This window comes from Callithrix jacchus, chromosome 4, assembly GCF_049354715.1.
Source record: "Callithrix jacchus isolate 240 chromosome 4, calJac240_pri, whole genome shotgun sequence".
NCBI lineage: Eukaryota > Metazoa > Chordata > Mammalia > Primates > Cebidae > Callithrix > Callithrix jacchus.
This window is the reverse complement of record NC_133505.1, coordinates 167,270,301-167,290,204: the sequence shown is the minus strand read 5'-3', so window position 1 is coordinate 167,290,204 and position 19,904 is coordinate 167,270,301. Positions and strand designations below refer to the sequence as shown.

At 42.8% G+C, this 19,904-nt stretch overlaps 1 protein-coding gene across 1 annotated transcript; it reads left to right on the top strand.

Moving 5' to 3' along the window:
* Positions 1 to 255: 255 nt before the first annotated feature.
* LOC118153171 (plasminogen) lies at positions 256 to 19,755 on the top strand. Its single transcript, XM_054254596.2, has 3 exons — positions 256 to 645; positions 18,583 to 18,728; positions 19,369 to 19,755. The coding sequence occupies exons 1-3, from the start codon at positions 507 to 509 to the stop codon at positions 19,528 to 19,530; spliced, it is 447 nt and encodes a 148-aa protein (XP_054110571.2). The 5' UTR covers positions 256 to 506; the 3' UTR covers positions 19,531 to 19,755.
* The last annotated feature ends 149 nt before the right edge of the window (positions 19,756 to 19,904 follow it).

The following is a 19,904-nucleotide window of genomic DNA, read 5'->3' as shown; positions in this document are numbered from 1 at the left end:
AATACAACCCACAGAAGTGCTGGCTGGGCTAGAAAAACCCGTTCCTAAACAGGAGAGCAATATTTTCTTTTTCTTTTCTGGAATTCGTAAACAGTATTTGTTCTCAGTCTTGCCTTTGAAACGTTCCAGCTGGCAACTTTGCTGGGCAGCTTGGAAGTAGAAGCAAACGCCAGCCAGGCCAGCAGGGGGCAGCAGACCCCACACTTTGCCCCTGCTGCCGGTGGGTGGGAGTGTCCAGCACCCAAAACCTGTCACGGGCTTTTACCCCAAGCGACTTCGGCCAGCAGATGGTACATGTCCCGAGGCTGCAAATTACGAGGTGGTAGCAGTGGGGGACGAGGCCGAGAGTGGGCAGAGCAATCCAGGGGCGCCAGGGTGGGAGTCGCAGCGGGCCGTGGTCGCCCGGAGGACTCTGATGCTTCTGGAGCCCGGGCAAGAGGCCCCGGGACCGGACCAAGGCCCCCTGCGGGGACGCAGCCGTGCGGCCCCCCTCCCGCAGTCCCAGGATGGCCGGGACAAGGCCGCCGGGAAAGGCAGGACGCTCGCCCCTGCGTTGCCAGCTGGGCTTTTCTCCTTCCTCGCCCGGCCCGCGTTCCAGGGCGCGACCCCGCCCCATCCACCCGCTGGCTCCGGGTCTGAGCCCAGGTAGGTGGGTCAGAGCCCCCGGAAGAAGTGGGAGTTGAAGGCATTTCTGTTTCCAAGCGCAAGCCCGGGCAGCCCGGATGCTCCAGCCCCTGGACTCTGGACTGGAAACTGGCAGGGGTAGGAGAGGTTTGCAGGAGGCCGCCCTCCGCCTTCCTCTGTTCTAACGCCTGCTGGATTCAGGGAGTCCTGGTACTTTTATTTTTTACCTGAAAAAAATAATAACAGCAGAAAAGCCGACGTGATGGGTTACGCCTCCTTAACGTGCCCCGTTTGACGTTCCAAGCTCCTTCCACAGACTGACCTTCTTTTGTGCCATCAGTGTGATCCTGTGTCAGCTATGCAAAGCACTGTTTACTGAATCTGGTGGAAAAGGTAGGAAGTAGCGTCCCGTGGGGCACATTGATCCGGGTGGAAAGGGATGTGTATGCCCTGAAACACGGACAGCCACATGCCATGCTTGGTTTTGTGTAGAACCAACATGACATGATCTTTTCACTGATTTTCAGAATTCTGGAGAATTCACTTAGGAAAATAAGCATGAGTATCAGTGGATGACTAATGTGGGCATTTACCTGAACCGATATCTCGGAAGCAGCGCTCCTGATAGATTGACACACAGATTTTAATACCACGGAAGTGGCGCTCCTGATAGATTGAGACACAGATTTTAATACCACGGAAGCAGCGCTCCTGATAGATTGAGACACAGATTTTAATACCACGGAAGCGGCGCTCCTGATAGATTGAGACACAGATTTTATGTGGTTCCTTTTCACCATATGATCATCAGCTGCTTACTTCATAAATTGCAGTGGGGGAGGAAGGTACTTCCTATTTTCTCTTTAAATTTCTTGTCCCTTATTTAAAGAAGCAACAGGCCGGGTGCAGTGACTCACTTCTGTAATCCCAGCACTTTGGTAGGCCGAGGTGGGCAGATTGCCTGAGGTTAGGAGTTCGAGACCAGCCTGGCCAACATGGTGAAACCCGGTCTCTACTAAAAAAAAAAAAAAAAAATACAAAAATTAGCCGGTTATGGTGGCATGTGTCTGTAATCCCAGCTACTCGGGTGGCTGAGGCAGGAGGATTGCTTGAACTCAGGAGGTGGAGGTTGCAGTGAGCAGAGATGGCACCATTGCACTCCAGCCTGGGCCACAAGAGTGAGACTTCCTCTAAAAAAAAGAGAAAAGTCCTGAAGTATTTGGCTAAATACAAAGCTGTGTATTCACAGGGAGAGATTCCACAAACAAAGGAGGAACAACTGGAGGGGAACAGTGAGCTCGATGTAGACGCCAGAGCTCACATAGAACTTTCAGACTCTTTTCAGACTCAGTATATATTTTATGCTGAGTTTTTAAAATGAAATAGTTTATGTGGATGGGTACAAAAGGTACCAAAGGGAAACCTTAACAATGAGGAAGAATCTTTCTATAAAGAGAACAGGTGACAATATACACGAAGTGTGTGCTAAGTGTAAGGAGCAGCTTCATCCCTAGCGCACATCAGAAATGAATAAGAATAATCTATTTGTCAATGAAATAAACATGGCTCTTTGAGGATTGGAGACTACATTCACCCTTTGCTCAGTCACTTGCAGTTTTGCTCTTCTCTGCATTTCTTTGCTGTTAGATGACTGCTGTGTTGTTGAATTGTATTTTGAGTGGATACTTTTGTTTGGTAATAATGAAAATTTTAAATTATAAAAAAAGTATATTTATCCTGTCTCTTCCTTCTAAACACGTGTCACAATAAAACATCATTCCCATGTGACCATGTGTGCCGCAGACTGTTTCAAAACCAGGCAGCCAATTAGCAATGAACACCAGGTGGTCCACCTTCAATATTAGCTGCTTGTTCATTTACATGCTCCTGGCACCAGCCCTAGACTCACATGTGCCCCAGAATAACATTCAGACTCTCAGTGGGTCTTGTGTTACACGCTCATGGTCTGGTTCACTCCCTGATATACACCTCTCTGCTCCCTGTCTCCTGGGCTGGGCTCAAGTCAAGCAGTCAGTGACAGGGTTCATTCCCAGTAAGAGAACTGGTTCACATGCCTCACTGGACATGTTGCAGCTTTGAAAACGTTCATCCCAGTGTTAGCACTTTCATTTGGTATCAAGTATTTCTCTGGCTTCTTAAACCATGGTAACGTTCACTGAGGAGGAAGTGGAGGATCCCAGGATGGAGCACCTTGCTCTGGGCACACAACACGTTTATAGTTTTACAGTCTTGGTGGCATCTCAGTCAGAGATTCTGCACACTGATCTATAGCCTATTCAATTTATGTGAAAGGACTTACTCAGCATGAGATTCCAGTCATGCACAGAATATACATGAGAAGTGCTTTGTCATCCCTACTTTCGAAGGTGAAGGCCACCAGCAGTTTCTTGTAAGCAACCGATGCCTTTCAAATGAAGCCTTGTATCTGTGTAGTCCATAGGCAGATGTGAGAGTGAAATGCTGTGTTCTCTGTTGCTCTGGGTCAGTGAAGCAAGGCAGTGCCAGCTCAGAGGGCTCTGGAGACTCAAGGCAGGCATGGCTGGTTGTGGGTGTTAAAATTGCCAGCAGAGCATCAAACAACAGCTGATGCTTTTCTTCAGTCCTGCCATCATCACTGACAAAGTAATCCCAGCCTGTCTGCCATCCCCAAATTATGTGGTTGCCGACTGGACTGAATGTTACACATCACTGCCTGGGGAGAAACCCAAGGTGAGATAAATTCCGTTGCCCACATAACAAATTGGTTTTGACCCATAGTCCATGTGACAAAATGAGCATTTTGAAGAAAGCTGTACAAATTCCTGCCTGTCAATGTGGTCCACCGTTCTCCCGGTTTTGTCTGGGCACCTGTCTATGTCTGCATAATGAGTCTTCAAGGCACGTGGTCAAGGGGAAGAAGACAGTTTCTTTGAGTCTCTCTCTCTTTTTTTTTCAGAACATTTTTTATTCTATTTTAATTAATTTTAACTTTTATTTTAAGCTCAGGGGTACATGTGCAGGCTTCTTTTTCTTCCATAAGTGTCATGGGGGTTGGTTCTACAGATTATTCTGTCACTTAGGTACTAAACCTAGTACCCAATACTTAGTATTTCCGGCTCCTCTCCTTCCTCCCACTCTTCTCCCTCAAGTAGGTGCCAGTGTCTGTTGCTCCCTTTTTGTGTCCATGTGCTCTCATCATTTAGCTCCCACTTGTAAGTGTGAACATGTGGTATTTCTGTTCCTATGTTAGTTTTCTAAGAATAATGGCCTCCAGATCCATTCATGTTCCTGTAGGAGACATTATCTCATTCTTTTTTATGGCCACATAATATTTCATAGTATATATGTACCACATTTTTTTTTATCCAATGTGTCACTAATGGGCATATAGGTGATTCCAAGCCTTTGCTATTATAAATGGTGCTGCAATGAACATTCACATTCATGTGTCTTTATGATAGAATGACTTATATTCCTCTGGGTATATACCTGATAATAGGATTGTTGGGTTGAATGTTAGGTCTGTTTTTGGCTCTTTGAGGAATCACTGGACTGCTTTCTACAATGGTTGAACTAATTTACAGTCCCGCCTACAGTGTGTAAGTGTTTCCTTTTCTCTACAACCTTTCCAGCATCTGTTATTTTTTGACTTTTTGTAATAGCCATTCTGGTTGGTGTGAGATGGTTTCTCATTGTGGTTTTGATTTGCATTTCTCTATCAGTGATATTGAGCATTTTTTCATATGCTTGTTGGCCACTTGTATGTATTCTGTATAAAAAGATTTGTTCATGTCTCTCGTCCACTTTTTAATGGGGTTGTTTTGTTTCTTATACATTCGTTTAAGTTTCTTGTTTTCAGATGCATAGCTTGCAAATATTTTCTCCTACTCTGTAGGCTGTCTGTTTACTCTGTTGATAGTTTTTTTTCCTGTGTAGAAGCTCTTAAGTTTAATTCCATCCCATTTTGTCAATTTTTGCCTTCGTTGAGATTGCTTTTGGCATCTTTGTCGTGAAATCCTTGCCAATTCCTATATCCAGAATGGCATTGCCTAGGTTGTCTTCAAGAGTTTTTAAAGTCTTGGGTTTTACATTTAAGTGTTTAATCCATCTTGAGTTGATTTTTGTTTATGATGTAAGGAAAGGGGTCCAGTTTCAATCTTCTACATATGGCTAGCCAAAATTAGCCCAACACCATTTTTGAATAGGCAATCATTTCCCCATTGTTTGATTTTTGTCATCTTTGTCAAAGATCAGATGGTTATAGGTGTGGTCTTATTTTTGAGCTTTCTATTCTGTTCCACTGGTCTATGTGTCTGTTCATTATTTATTTTACCAATACCATGCTGTTTGGTTACTGTAAACTTGAAGTGTAATTCGGAGCCAGGTAACATGATGTCTTTAGCTTTGTTCTTTTTGTTTAGGATTACCTTGGTTATTCTGGATCCTTTTTGGTTTCATGTAAATTTTAAAATAGTTTTGTTCTGGTTCCATGAAGAATGTCATTGGTAATTTGATAGGAATAGCATCCAATCTGTAAATTAGTTTGTGAAGTATGGCCATTTTAATAATATTTCATTTTTCCAATCCATGAGCGTGAGATGTTTTTTCCATTTGCTTGTGTCATCTCTGATTTCTTTGAGCAGTATTTTGTGATTCTCATTGTAGAGATCTATCACCACCCTGGTTGGCTATATTCTTTGTTGTTTTATGCTTTTTGTGGCAATAGCAAATGGGATTGTGTTCCTGATTTGGCTCTCGGCTTGGCTGATGTTGGTGTATAGGGATGCTAGTGCTATTTGTACTTTGATTTTGTATCCTGAAACTTTGCTGAAGTTGATTATCAGAGAAGGAGCTTTTGGGCTGAGACTATGGGGTTTTCTAGATACAGAATCATGTCATCTGCAAACAGGGATAGTTTGACTTCCTCTCTTTCTATATAGATGCTCTTTGTTTCTTTTCCTTGCTTGATTGCTCTGGCAATCAAGGATTTTAATACTATGTTGAATAGGAGTGGTGAGAGAGGGCATCCTTATCTTGGGCTGGTTTTCAAGGGTAATTCTTCCAGCTTTTGCCCATACAGTATGGTGTTGGCTGTGGGTTTGTCATGGATGACTCTTATTATTTTGAGATATATTTCTTTAATACCTAGTTTATGGAGAGTTTTCAACATGAAGGATGGTAAATTGCAGCACTGTTTATAATAGCAAAGACCTGGAACCAACCCAAATGCCCATTGATGATAGACTGTACAGGGAAAATGTGGCACATATACACCATGGAATATTATACAGCAAACAAAAAAAATGAGTTCGTGTCCGTTGTAGGGACATGGATGAACCTGGAGAACATCCTTCTCAGCAAACTGACATGACAACAGAAAATGAAATACCACATGTTCTCACTCATAGGCGGGTGTTGAACAATGAGAATGCATGGACACAGGGAGGGGAGCACTACACACTGGGGTCTGTTGGGGGGAATAGGGGAGGAACAACGGGGGGTGGGGAGTTGGGGAGAGATAGCATGGGGAGAAATGCCAGATATAGGTGAAGGGGAGGAAGGCAGCAAATCACACTGCCACGTGTGTACCTATGCAACTATCTTGCATGTTCTTCACATGTACCCCAAAACCTAAAATGCAATTAAAAAATTTTATCAAAAGCCCTTTCTGCATTTATTGAGATAATCATGTGGGTTTTGTCTTTAGTTCTATTTTGTGATGTATCACATTTATTGATTTACGTATGTTGAACCAAGCTTGCATCCCAGGGATGAAGTCTATTTGATCTTGATGAATTAGCTTTTTTATGTGCTGCTGGATTAGGTTTGCAAGTATTTTGTTGAGGATTTTTGCATCAATGTTCATCAAGGATATTGGCCTGAAGTTTTTATTGTTTCTCTGACAGGTTTTGGTATCAGGATGACGCTGGCCTCATAGGATGAAATGGGAAGGATTTCCTCCTCCTCATTTTTTCTGAAGTTTCAGTAGGAATGGTAGTAGCTCTTTGCACATCTGGTGGAATTTAGCTGTGAATCTATCTGGTCATGGCTTTTTGTTGCTTAGTAGGCTATTACTGATTCAAGTTTGGAGCTTATGATCGGTCTGTTCAAGGAACCAATTACTTCCTGATTCAGTCTTGGGAGGGTATATGTGTCCAGGAATTTATCCATCTCTTCTAGGTTTTCTAGTTTGTGTGCATAGAACTGTCTGTTTATTTTTGTGAGGTCAGTGGTAACATTCCCTTTGTCATTTGTAATTGTGTTAATTTGTGTCCTTTCTCTCTTTTCTTTTTTATTAGCCTAGCTAGCAGCCTATCTATCTTATAAATGTTTTCAAAAACCAACTCTTGGATTTGTTGATCTTTTTGAATGTGTTTTCATGTCTTGACTTTCTTCAGTTCAGCTCCGACTTTGGTTTTCCTTGCCTTTTGATGATAGCTTGGGGGTTGATTTACTCTTATTTCTCTAATTCTTCCAGTTTTGATGTTAGGTTCTTTGTGATCTTTCTTTTTGACGTGAGCATTTAATGCTCTTAACATTTAACTTAACACTACCTTAGCCATGTCCCAGAGATTCCAATATGGTGTTTCTTAATTCTCGTTAGCTTCAAAGAACATCTTGATTTCTGCCTTAATTTTATTATTTACTCTAAAGTAATTCAAGACTATATTGTTTAATTCCCATGTAATTGTATAGTTTTGAGTATTTTTCTTAGTCTTGACTTGTATGTTTATTGAGCTGTGGTCTGAGGGTGCTTTTGGTATAATTTTCATTCTTTGCATTAGCTGAGGATTGTTTTATGTCCAATTATGTGGTTGACTTTTAGAGAATGTGCCATGTGACGATGAGAATAATGTATATTCTGCTGTTTTGGGGGTAGAGAGTTCTGTGGAGGTCTATCACATCCATTTGGTCCAATGTCGAATTCAGGTCCTGAATATCTTTGTTAATTTTGTGCCTCAATGATCTGTCTAATACTTCAGTGGCCTACCGAAGTCTCCCACTATTATTGTATGGGTGTCTAAGTCTCTTTGTTGGTCTCTTAAGAACTTCCTTTATTAAGCTGGATGCTTCTGTGTTAGATGCATATATATTTAGGATAGTGAGGTCTTCCTGTTGAATTGAACTCTTTACCATTATGTAATGCCATTCTTTGTCTGTGTGGGTCTTTGCTGGTTTAAAATCTGTTTTGTCTGAAACTAGGATTGCAACTCCTGCTTTTTTCTGATTTCCTTTTGCCTGGTAGATTCTCCTCCATCTCTTTATTTTGAGTCTTTGGATGTCATTACATGTGACATGGGTCTCTTGAAGACAGCATATCATTGGGTCTTGCTTTTTGAACGAGCTTGCCACTCTGTGCCTCTTAAGTTGAGCATGTAGCCCATTTACATTCAAGGCTAGTATTAGTATGTGTGAATTTGATGCTCTCTCATTATGCTGTTATGCTGGCTTCTTTGTATGGTGGCTTTACAGTGTCACTGGTTTGTGAATTTAAATGTATTTTTGTATTGGTTAGCTATCTTTCCTTTTTTTTATTTATTGCATTTTAGGTTTTGGGGTACATATGAAGAACATGCAAGATTGTTGCATAGGTACACACGTGGCAGTGTGATTTGCTGCCTTCCTCCCCTTCACCTATATCTGGCATTTCTCCCCATGCTATCTCTCCCCAACTCCCCACCCCCTGCTGTCCCTCCCCAACCCCCACCAATAGACCCCAGTGTGTAGTTCTCCCTTCCCTGTGTCCCTGTGTTTTCATTGTTCAACACCCACCTATGAGTGAGAACATGTGGTGTTTCATTTTCTGTTCTTGTGTCAGTTTGCTGAGAATGATGGTCTTCAGGTTCATCCGTGTACCTACAAAGGACACAAACTCATCGTTTTTGATGGCTGCATAATATTCCATGGTGTATATGTGCCACATTTTCCCATCGATGGGCATTTGGTTGGTTCCAGGTCTTTGCTATTGTAAACAGTGCTGCAGTGAACATTTGTGTGCATATGTCCTTATAGTAGAACGATTTATAATCCTTTGGATATATAACCAGTAATGGGATTGCTGGGCCAAATGGAATTTCTATTTCTAGGTCCTTGAGAAATCGCCACACTGTCTTCCACAATGGTTGGACTAATTTACACTCCCACCACCAGTGTAAAAGTGTTCCTATTTCTCCACATCCTCTCCAGCATCTGTTGTCTCCAGATTTTTTAATGATCACCACTCACTATCTTTCCTTTCTATAGTTAGTACTCTTTTCATGATCTCTTGTAAGGCAGATCTGGTGGTAACAAACTCCCTCAACATTTGTTTATCTAACAGGGATCTTATTTCTTTATTGCTCGGGAAGCTTAATTTGGTTGGATATGAAATTCTTGGTTGAATATATATATATTTTAAAAAATGTTGAATATAGGCCCCCAATCTCTTTTGACTTTAGGGGTTCAGCTGAAAGATATGCTGTTAGGTTGATAGTTTTCCCCTTGTAGATGACCTGTCCTTTCTCTCTAGCTGCTTTTACCATTCTGTCTTTCATTTTGAGCTTGGAAAATCTGATGATTATGTGTCTTGGGGATGATCTTGTGTAGTATCTTGCAGGGATTCTCTGTATTTTCTGAATTTGACTATTGGCCTCTCTAGCAAGATTGGGGAAGTTTTCAAGGATGATATCCTAAATTATTAGCTTTTTGCCCATCCCTTTCAAAGATGCCAGTGATTTGTAGCTTTGGCCTTTTTACATAATCCCATAATTCTTGGAGGTTTTGTTCATTTCTTTTTATTCTTTTTTCTTCATTTTTGTTGACTGTCTTATTTCAGAGGACTAGTCTTCCATTTCTGAGATCCTCTTCTCAGCTTGGTCTATTCTGCTATTAATACTTGGACTGCATTGTGAAATTCTTATAGTTTGTTTCTCAGCTTTCAGCTCTGTCAGATCCACTAGGTTTTTGGTTTGTTCATTTTTTTGTACCAGAGATTTTGTCTTTCAGCTTCTATAGTATTTTATTGTGATCCCTGATTTTCTTATATTGGATTTTGCCATTGTGCTAAATCCTGATGCTCTTCATTTCTATCCATAGTCTGAATTATATTTCTGCCATTTCCGTTAGCATGGTCTTGTTAAGAACCCTTGCTGGAGAACTGGTGCAGTTGTTTGGAGGACATGTGACCTTCTGGCCATTTGAGTTATTGGAGTTTCTGTGTTGGTTCTTTCTCATGTCTCTGTGTGGGTGTTCCTTTAACTACACTGTAGATTCAATGCAGCCAATAGACTTCTTCTTTGGAGGTTTGCACGGGGCCAAGGCCTTGTATGGGGTCTTTATTTGTAGCTGACTTCTTGTTTATGGTTTCATAGTGGGTCATGTTAGCAAAGTATTTTTGGTGTTGAAATTTTGGGGTGTGATCCATTTTATATTAATGATTGTGTACTTCCCTTACACCAAAAACAAACAAAACACCAGTAAAGGTCTTTGAGTCTTAATCCATACTTAGCATCCATATTGCTTCCCCTGGTAAGTGGAGTTTTCACCTAGCCCTTAAGTTAAGGGTGTTAGATTATTTTTCATGTGAAATTAGCCAGACTGGGTTTCCAAAAACGGTGTAAAACAATAACAACTAAAGTTATAATTAAATTAGTTTTCTTCCCAAATAAGCACAGTCTACTGTGTGTGGGAGGGTGTTAGGCAGGGGACCTGCAGCTAAGGGAGAGGCAGACAGGCCCCATGGCCCCAAATCTAGGATGGCATTTGATATTAGTTGATGGGTGAGAGCAAGAGAGGGAACATTTGTGCAGGATGTGGTATCATCAGCACCTGTACTACATTTTAGGGATTCCTTCTTTTTGCAGTATGGCCTGACAATAATTATATCCATCGGAATTACCCCCTTGGCTGTTGGAACACTGAGACTGTCTTGGGATCTCTGCCTGACTTTATCAGAGGTGCTGGTGAGAGCACAAGGAGTCTGGAGCCCTAGGAAAGCGTTCTGACTCTGCCACTAGCCAGACAGACCTGGAGTAGGCACATTACCTCTTTATGCCACTTGGCTCCAACCCCTCATTTGTAAATTTAGGAGTTGTTTTCCACATCAGCATTTTACACAAGCATTCATTTGAAGAAAGTTTTTTTTGTTTGTTTTGGTTTAACAAAAACGTTAAAAACCACTAGTCTAGATAATTGCAAAGTCTCCTTTCCCTTTTCTGTGCTTTTCTTACTATTTTAAAAACCTAACCTCCTTGGTTTATTGATCCTTTCTGTGCACCTGAGTCTGGGAGCACTGAGGCCAACCAAAAGGAAACTTGATAAATGAGGAACACCTTTGGGTGTGCCAGGCTGCTCCCAGTGTTTTGCATTTTTAAAAATTTAAATGCTGCAAACCTCTGAGAGTCAGATATTATTGTTCCTATTTTAAATATGAGGAGAGACTCAGAGAAGGTGCAGGATGGCACAGACGGACTTGAGTTGGAACCCTGGCTCCTACTTACTGCTGTCAGGACTTAGAAAAGTCATGAACTCTTATTGATTGTTCCCTCAGCTGCTGTGGGCTGCAGGGCTGTTGGGGGAGAAATGATAAGCAAGTGCATCAAGTGTTGTGTGCATGCTAAGCACCCCATCATGGCAGCTCCTGCTAATAAGGAATAGGGTTGTATCTAACATGACTCTTTCTTGAAAGTGACATAAAATCCAGCTCAAGTTGGATTAAGCAAAAAAGGAAATTCTTAGAGTGCTGAAAAGTCTTCAGGCTCACATGATGGCTCCAGGCCCCAGGCCCTCTACAACCATGGAGTAGGCATCATTCTTGGGCACAAAGGTGACATTCTCATGGTGGCAGATGCTGTGACAACTCTCAGTCTGCCAGGAAAGGCTAAGGAAGGCTACTCTTCCCCATTAGGTTAACATTAAAACAGTCAGCCATGTCTGAGAGTTTGAACTTGGGTCATAGGCCTGTACCTGAACCCATCACTGATTGGCTCCAACCTGCATCATCTATTCCATGCTAGAGGTGGAGGCAGGAGCCCACTCATACCCAGAAGGGGCAAAAGGTAGATCCCTCAACAGGATTATGGGATGTAGGGTGATAGGCTACTGGGCATCCAGAAAGCAAACAGATCCTCTACAATACTTCAACTGATGAAGGCACAGAGGTAAAATCATAAGGATCTGGATGTGAGTTCTGGTTCTACCATCTTCCATGTGATGTTTGACAGTTATTTAATCTCTTTTAGCCTCAGATTTCTCAACTGTACTAACATATAAGTTTATTGTGATGAGCATCATTCATCATCACCATCCACATTGCCACTGCCACTCCTATGATTATCTTCATCAACATCATCACCACCACTACTATAACTCTTATCATCACCCTCAATGTCATCACCGTCATCACTGTTATCACCACCACCATCAACATGACTACACTACCATCACAATTACCGTCATTCCATCAACATCACCACTGTCATCATCACCATCATCACCAGCATTCCATCACCATCACCATTATCACCACCACCACCATCACCATCACCGCCACTACCATCATGATAGTCATTATCTTACCACTACCGTTACCATCACCATCACCATTATCATCACCACCATCATCACCATCACTGCCACTACCATCATGATAGTCATTATCTTACCACTACCATTACCATCACCATCACCATCACCACCACCATCACCATCACCGCCACTACCATCATGATAGTCATTATCTTACCACTACCGTTACTATCACCATCACCATTATCACCACCACCACCATCACCATCACTGCCACTACCATCATGATAGTCATTATCTTACCACTACCATTACCATCACCATCACCATCACCACCACCACCACCACCATCACCATCACCGCCACTACCATCATGATAGTCATTATCTTACCACTACCGTTACCACCACCATCATCACCATCACCGCCACTACCATCATGATAGTCATTATCTTACCACTACCATTACCATCACCATCACCATCACCATCACCGCCACTACCATCATGATAGTCATTATCTTACCACTACCATTACCATTACCATCACCATCACCATTATCACCACCGCCACCATCACCGCCACTACCATCTTGATAGTCATTATCTTACCACTACCGTTACCATCACCATCACCATTATCACCACCGCCACCATCACCGCCACTACCATCTTGATAGTCATTATCTTACCACTACCGTTACCATCACCATCACCATCACCACCACCACCACCACCATCATGACTACCTATCACTACCATCATCATCATTCCACCATCATCACAATGATCATTACCACTACCACCACCACCACTATCATCATCAGTAGACATCACATAACCAGTTTGTAGCTGGGCCTTGACCCCAGAGCACACTTGCTGTTTTTTCTGTCCCATACCTATCCACACATTTCTAACCACCGTTCTCCACTGGGCTCCCACCTCCCCTGATCTCACCTGCATGTCCATGGAGAAAATGATTCCCAGAGTTCTAACTAGACCAAGAGGTGCCGCAAAATATAACTCAGGCCTGTTCATCAATTTTCTTTCCTTCCTTCCTTCGTTCCTTCCTTCTTCCTTCCTTCCTTCCTTCCTTCCTTCCTTCCTTCCTTCCTTCCTTCCTTCCTTCCTTCCTTATTTCCTCTCTCTCCCTCCCTCCCTCCCTCCCCCCCTCTCTATATATAATTGTACTTTAGATTCTGGGGTACATGAGCAGATCATGCAGGATTGTGGCATGGGTACATACATGGCAATGTGGTTTGCCACCTCCATCCCCTCATCACCTACATCTGGCATTTCTCCCCATGTTATCCTTCCCCAACCTCCCTACCCCTGCTGTCCCTCCCCTAGTCCCTCTCAACAGAACCCAGTGTGTGCTGCTCCCCTCCCTATGTCCATGTGTTTTCGTTGTTCAACACCTGCCTATGAGTGAGAACTTGCTGTGTTTGATTTTCTATTCTTGTGTCAGTTTGCTGAGAATGATGGTTTCCAGATTCATCCATGTCCTAAAGAGGACACAAACTCATGTTTTTATGGCTGCATAGTATTCCATGGTGTATATGTGCCACATTTTCCCAGTCCAGTCTATCATCAATGAGCATTTGGGTTGGTTCTAGGTCTTTGCTATTGTAAACAGTGTCACAATGAACATATATGTGCATGTGTCTTTATAATAGAATGATTTATAATCCTTTGGGTATATACCCAGTAGTGGGATTGCTGGGTCAAATGGAATTTCTATTTCTAGGTCCTTGAGAAATTGCCATGCTGTCTTCCACAATGGTTGAACTAATTTACCCTCCCACTAACAGTGTAAAAGTGTTCCTATTTCTCCACATCCTCTCCAGCATCTGTTGTCTCCAGATTTTTTAATGATCACCATCCAAACTGGCATGAGATGGTATCTCAATGTGGTTTTGATTTGCATTTCTTTAATGACCAGTGATGATGAGCATTTTTTCATATGTTTGTTGGCACGATATATGTCTTCTTTTGAAAAGTGTCTGCTGATGTCCTTCACCCACTTTTGAATGGGGTTGTTTGTCTTTTTCTTGTAAATCTGTTTTAGTTCTTTGTAGATTCTGGATATTAGCTCTTTGTTAGATGGGCAGATTGCAAAAAATTTTTCCCATTCTGTTGGTTGCTCGTTTACTCTAATGATTGTTCCTTTTGCTGTACAGAAACTCTGGAGTTTAATTAGATCCCATTTGTCTATTTTGGCTTTTGTTGTCAATGCTTTGGTATTTTAGTCATGAAGTTCTTGCCTATGCCTATGACCTGAATGGTTTTGCCTAGGTTTCCTTCTAGGGCTTTTATGGTGTTAGGTCTTATGTTTAAATCTTTAATCCATCTGGAGTTAATTTTAGTATAGGGTGTCAGGAAGGGGTCCAGTTTCTGTTTTCTGCACATTGCTAGCCAGTTATCCCAAGACCATTTATTAAACAGGGAATCCTTTCCCCGTTGCTTGTTTTTGTCAGGTTTGTCAAAGATCAGATGGTTGTAGATGTGTGGTGTTGTTTCTGGGGCCTCTGTTCTGTTCCATTGGTCTATATCTCTGTTTTGGTACCAGTACCATGCTGTTTTGATTACTGTAGCCTTGTTGTATAGTTTGATGTTGGGGTCTAGCACGTCTGCTGGGGGACTACCGACCTGCAGGAGTCCCCAAGACCGCCAACGTAGATGTCTCGTTCAACCTGAGGGAGAGAGTGCACGGAAGTGAAAGAAAATAGAAAAGCAGAGTCTGGAGGGCTGGCTTAGGCTATGACCAAGCAGCAATTTTATTTTTGTAATACGTTTCATTATATACTTTTCTGAAGTCAAAGTTGTTTACACCAGATCAACGTACTTAAGTTACAGTAAGCAAGTTATGCCCAGTAAGTAAGTTAAGCCCAGTAAGTAGATTACGCCCAGTAAGTAGGTTACTTCCAGTAAGTAGGTTACGCCCAATAGGTCAAGGTAAGCAAGTTACAGTCACACCCTGTAAGCTATGGTAAGTTACAGTTACACCCAGTAAGTTATGGTAAGTAAGTTACCAAGTGTAAATACTTAAGTTAATATTTTACAATGAAGGTAACAAGGGTCCAAAATGAACACAATCAAGCAATAAACCATAAGAAGCCGAAAGTGGACACATTGACTCCCAAGTCCTCATATTCATAAAGTAATGTCTGTTAATTATTTAGAATAACATAGTCCCTCTCTTGGTTCCTGCTTTTCCTCAGCTCGACTCCCCCAACCAGGGATCTGTGTCTGGGCTCAAGCTCACCGTATGGTGGGGCCCATTTCCCAGGGGCCTCACACGGGAGCGATCCCCACAGATTCAGTTTGAAGTCCGGTAGTGTGATGCCTCCCGCTTCATTGTATTGATGGTCTTTACCATTTGGTACATTTTTGGAGTGGCTGGTACTGGTTGATCCTTTCTATGTTTAGTGCTTCTTTTAGGAGCTCCTGTAAGGCAGGCCTGGTGGTGACAAAATCTCTCAGCAATTTCTTGTTCATGAAGGATTTTATTTCTCCTTGGCTTATGAAGCTTAGTTTGGCTGGGTATAAAATTCTAGGTTGGAAGTTATTTTCTTTAAAGATGTTGAAGATTAGATCCCACTCTCTTCTGGCTTGTAGTGTTTCTGCAGAGAGATCCACTGTGAGTCTGATGGGCTTCCCTTTGTTGGTAACCTGGCCTTTCTCTCTGGCTGCCCTTAGCATTTTTTCCCTTCATTTCAACCCTGGTGAATCTGATGATTATGCGCCTTGGGATTGCTCTTCTTGAGGAATATCTTTGTGGTGTTCTTGGTATTTTCTGGACTTGAATGTTGGCCTGACTTGCTAGGTTGGGGAAGTTGTCTTGGATAATGTCCTGAAGAATGCTTTCTAGCTTGGATTCATTCTCTCTGTCACATCCAGTTCTACCAACATCATCACAATTGCAATCACCACCATCAACACTATCTCCAATACCACCATCACTGTAGACCACCACAATCACAATCACCATTATCATCACAGCCATCACCATCACCACCACCATCATTGCTACCCACTGCCATCACCATCATTATTACCATCACCATCTTCATCACCACCATCTTCACCACCACCATCATCACCAGCACTATCACAATCACCATTGGTTTAATCATCACCACCATGCCACCATCATCACCATAATCATAAATAAACATTACATAACCGGTGCGTTGCTGGGCCTTGACCCTAGAGCCCACTTACTGTTTCCTCTCTCCAACCCCATCCACACATTCTAACCAACATCCTGCACTGGGCTCCTTGTCTTTTCTGGTCTCACCCACATGTCCACTGAGAAAATGATTCTCAGAACACTAACTAGACCAGGAGGAGTCACACAACACCACTCAGGCCTGTTTATCAATGCCCATTTTCAATATGTTAATAGTGACATCGGATCAATGGGTGTTCTGTTTCTCAGAGGGAGGTCGTAATTCTCCATCTCTCCCCATCATGTTTCCAGACCTTCCTGGACTTGGATATTCCAAATGCAGAGTAGGTGTTGAGGCCAAGGAGCTCTTCCATGTAAGCCTCATTTGCAATCACTGGGCTGATCCTGCAGCCCTCTACTCAGGGACCCATTAAGGAGGGCTTCAGTCCTCAGATCATCCGTGGACCTCCTGCCTTCAGAGGTGCCATCTCTATATTGGCCACTGGATGGCAGCACATACTCACAGACCACATCAATTTCCCTGCAATGCCTGATGGGTTTTTCTCCCTTCTCAGGATGTTTGCCTTGCTCAGAAAGCAGATTCGACAGCAGTGGCACCTAACTTAATTTTCAGCAAAATATTTTGAGAAGGGTGCCCCCTCACACATCTATGCAGTCCGGGTCATGCATACCATGCCCAGTGCTTGGTAGTCAGGAGGAGCTTCCTCCACGCAACTCTGCCCTGCTAGGGCCCAGCTGGGCTCTGGAGCAAGGTGCTGGGATGAGTACCTCCCACGCTGCTCTTGTAAACTCCAGATTCAGTGTCAGTTTTCTGAACCAAGGCAATGATTAAAGTGTAGTCAAAGGCTTTGGGGAAAGAAGGAGAGAGTGCCTCAGTTCTTGCCTGTGCCATGCTCGCAAGGCAGAGTTCTGCAAAATTCTAATGACAGCGGGGCTTGCGAAATTGGAAAACTGGATTATTTGTGAGAGCACAGAGACATCCCTGGGTGTGTCCATCTGGAAAAAATAGCATTTCCTCTGGCAATTTAGCAGACATTCTGTTTCAATTTGACAAAGGAAATAAAGCAGTTTTTCCACAAAAGAAGAAATACGGGTACGAGAATTGTCCCTAGTTGTAGTTTCTCTTCCTAATTCTCAAGGAAGCATAAATCAGAAGATGAATCAGGACAATTTTCACCTAGTAGGTCAGCTAATATTTAAAAAATTGAATATACACAAGGGCGAGGTGAAGGATTTGTTTTCTAGTACCTTTTACACTGTCACACCGTGTTCGAGAATCATCTGGCAGTGTTACTGTGGGATAGAAATACGTCTATATCATTATGGAAACTTGGACTTCAGAAAACAATAAGGAATAAGAGTGAACTTTATGAAAAAAGATGTGAAATGTTGGAAGCAAGAGTGGGGCCAACACGCACGAGGAGGAAGTATTTGGGCAGTGACTCCGCAGACCCAGGCTCAAAGTGAATCACACAACCTCCTTACGCCTCAGTTTCCTTAACTGTAGAACAGGAATGATACGAGTGCCTGCTTCACAGGACTGTTGTGAGGATTAAGTGAGATACACCACATTAAGAGCTTGTGCCTGGAAAGGTTAATTCTTGATAAATGATGACTATTCTTTTCATTTGCAATAACATTACACAACATAAGAGTCACTGTTTTAACTGTTTTGAAGGGCACCACTGAGTGGCATTCAGTATATTCACAATGGTGTGCATATGTTACCGTATTTCCAGAACATTTTCCTCATCCCAAAAGGAAATCTCATGATCATTAAGCAGTAGCTCCACATTAGAATATTAATTATGAAGATTGTAGCATTATTTTAAAAACTCATGATATACATTGATTTAAAAAATCAGTATATGAAACTGTCCATTATGATGTAAGTAGTAAAGAAATGTAGTAAAAATATGAAAAAAAGTGTATAAAATGAATAGAAATTGCAATTCTCAGACTCTTTACATCGTGAAAGTCATTTGCATAGTTTTAAGAAAAACAAAAAGTACACAAACAACAACCAACCTCAAAGCACCATGACACAGCCCAGATTGTTAAATCCAGGCCTCGGGAACATAGAGACGTGTATGACGTTTACACTCTCCAGGGTCAGAGGGTCCCGCGGCACTGGGAGCTGCCTTGTGTTCCGCAGCTTCCTGGACAGACAGGAGGCCCAGCACTGCCGCTCTGATCTTCTGGAACTTCCTCCTGATCATGTTTTGGGAGCGGTAACCATTTCTTTCATCTTTTTAAACACAGGTACCTTTGGGGTTGGCGTTCTCAAGGAAGCCCAGCTCCCCGTGATTGAGAATAAAGTGTGCAATCGCTACGAGCTTCTGAATGGAAGAGTCAAATCCACCGAGCTCTGTGCTGGGCATCTGGCAGGAGGCACTGACAGTTGCCAGGTACGAAAAGATCAAGAGACCAAGCTTAGTCTTGTGTCCTCCTGTCTCAGTCTCAGCCCCCTAGGCTTCAGTCCCCAGGTGGCAAATTCAAGAAGGATTTGTCAACTAAAGACCCCAGTCTAAGTGTTGCTCAGAAACTCCCTAGATCTGTGCCTGAACACATATTCAGATCATCTAAGGGGAGGTCTTGGGGCTCGGGTTCCAGATGGGTAGCAAGGGAGTTATAAGGTCTGTAACTACCTCAAGCCATTCGCCCTCCTGGGGTGTGCTAGTGGCTAGGGACTAAAGTGGTGACTTTTCCAGCAGGGAAGGAGGTAGAGGGCACAGGACAGAGACCAACTGCACACACTTTACAAGGATGCCCAGGCTAGCCCAGTCTAAAGGAAACCCCAACACAGGAAGGGATCGCACAGGATTCACAGGGATTTGTTTTTCCCCAGGAAAAACTAAGTGGTGTGGTTTTGCTGAATACACTTTGCCAAGTACTTAAGCACTGCAGATGCTCAAGTAATATGCTCATAAGTGCCTTTCTGATTTCAATTACTGGGAAAATGTACGTATGGATAAGAGAAGGGTGGTATCCCCTATTAAAAGGCTGGCAGCATTGCCCTCACATGGATTTTTCTCTCCCTCTGTATAGGGTGACAGTGGAGGGCCTCTGGTTTGCTTCGAGAAGGACAAATACATTTTACAAGGAGTCACTTCTTGGGGTCTTGGCTGTGCACGCCCCAATAAGCCTGGCGTCTATGTTCGTGTTTCAAGGTATGTTACTTGGATTGAAGGAGTGATGAGAAATAATTAACTGGACGGGAGACAGAGTGAAGCATCGACTCACCTAGAGGCTGGAACGTGGGCAGGGATTCAGCGTGCTGGAAATAACTGACAGTAACCAAATGAAGACACTGTCCCCAGCTACCAGCTACGCCAGACCTCAGCACTTTTTGTATCATTGTCTGACTGCTGGTTTCTGTAATAAGATGACATAGCTATGACATTTGCTAAAAATAAACTCTGTACTTAACGTTGATTTGAGTACATTTTGGCTTTTGTCTTCAACATTTTCACGTTCTTGGTTCACCCCACCAATTTTAAATGGGCAGACTGAGGGGGGTTGACTGTGTTTGATAAGAAACAGCCGCGCAAAGGACGGAGAAGGCTGAGGTCACAGAGGGGAGA

Excerpts from the sequence above, each read along its gene's own strand:
- LOC118153171 (XM_054254596.2), top strand. The coding sequence starts at position 507 with ATGGCCGGGACAAGGCCGCCGGGAAAGGCAGGACGCTCGCCCCTGCGT. Across the intron at positions 646-18,582 it reads GGCTCCGGGTCTGAGCCCAG|GTACCTTTGGGGTTGGCGTT; the intron begins GTAGGTGGGTCA and ends TTTTAAACACAG. Across the intron at positions 18,729-19,368 it reads GAGGCACTGACAGTTGCCAG|GGTGACAGTGGAGGGCCTCT; the intron begins GTACGAAAAGAT and ends CCCTCTGTATAG.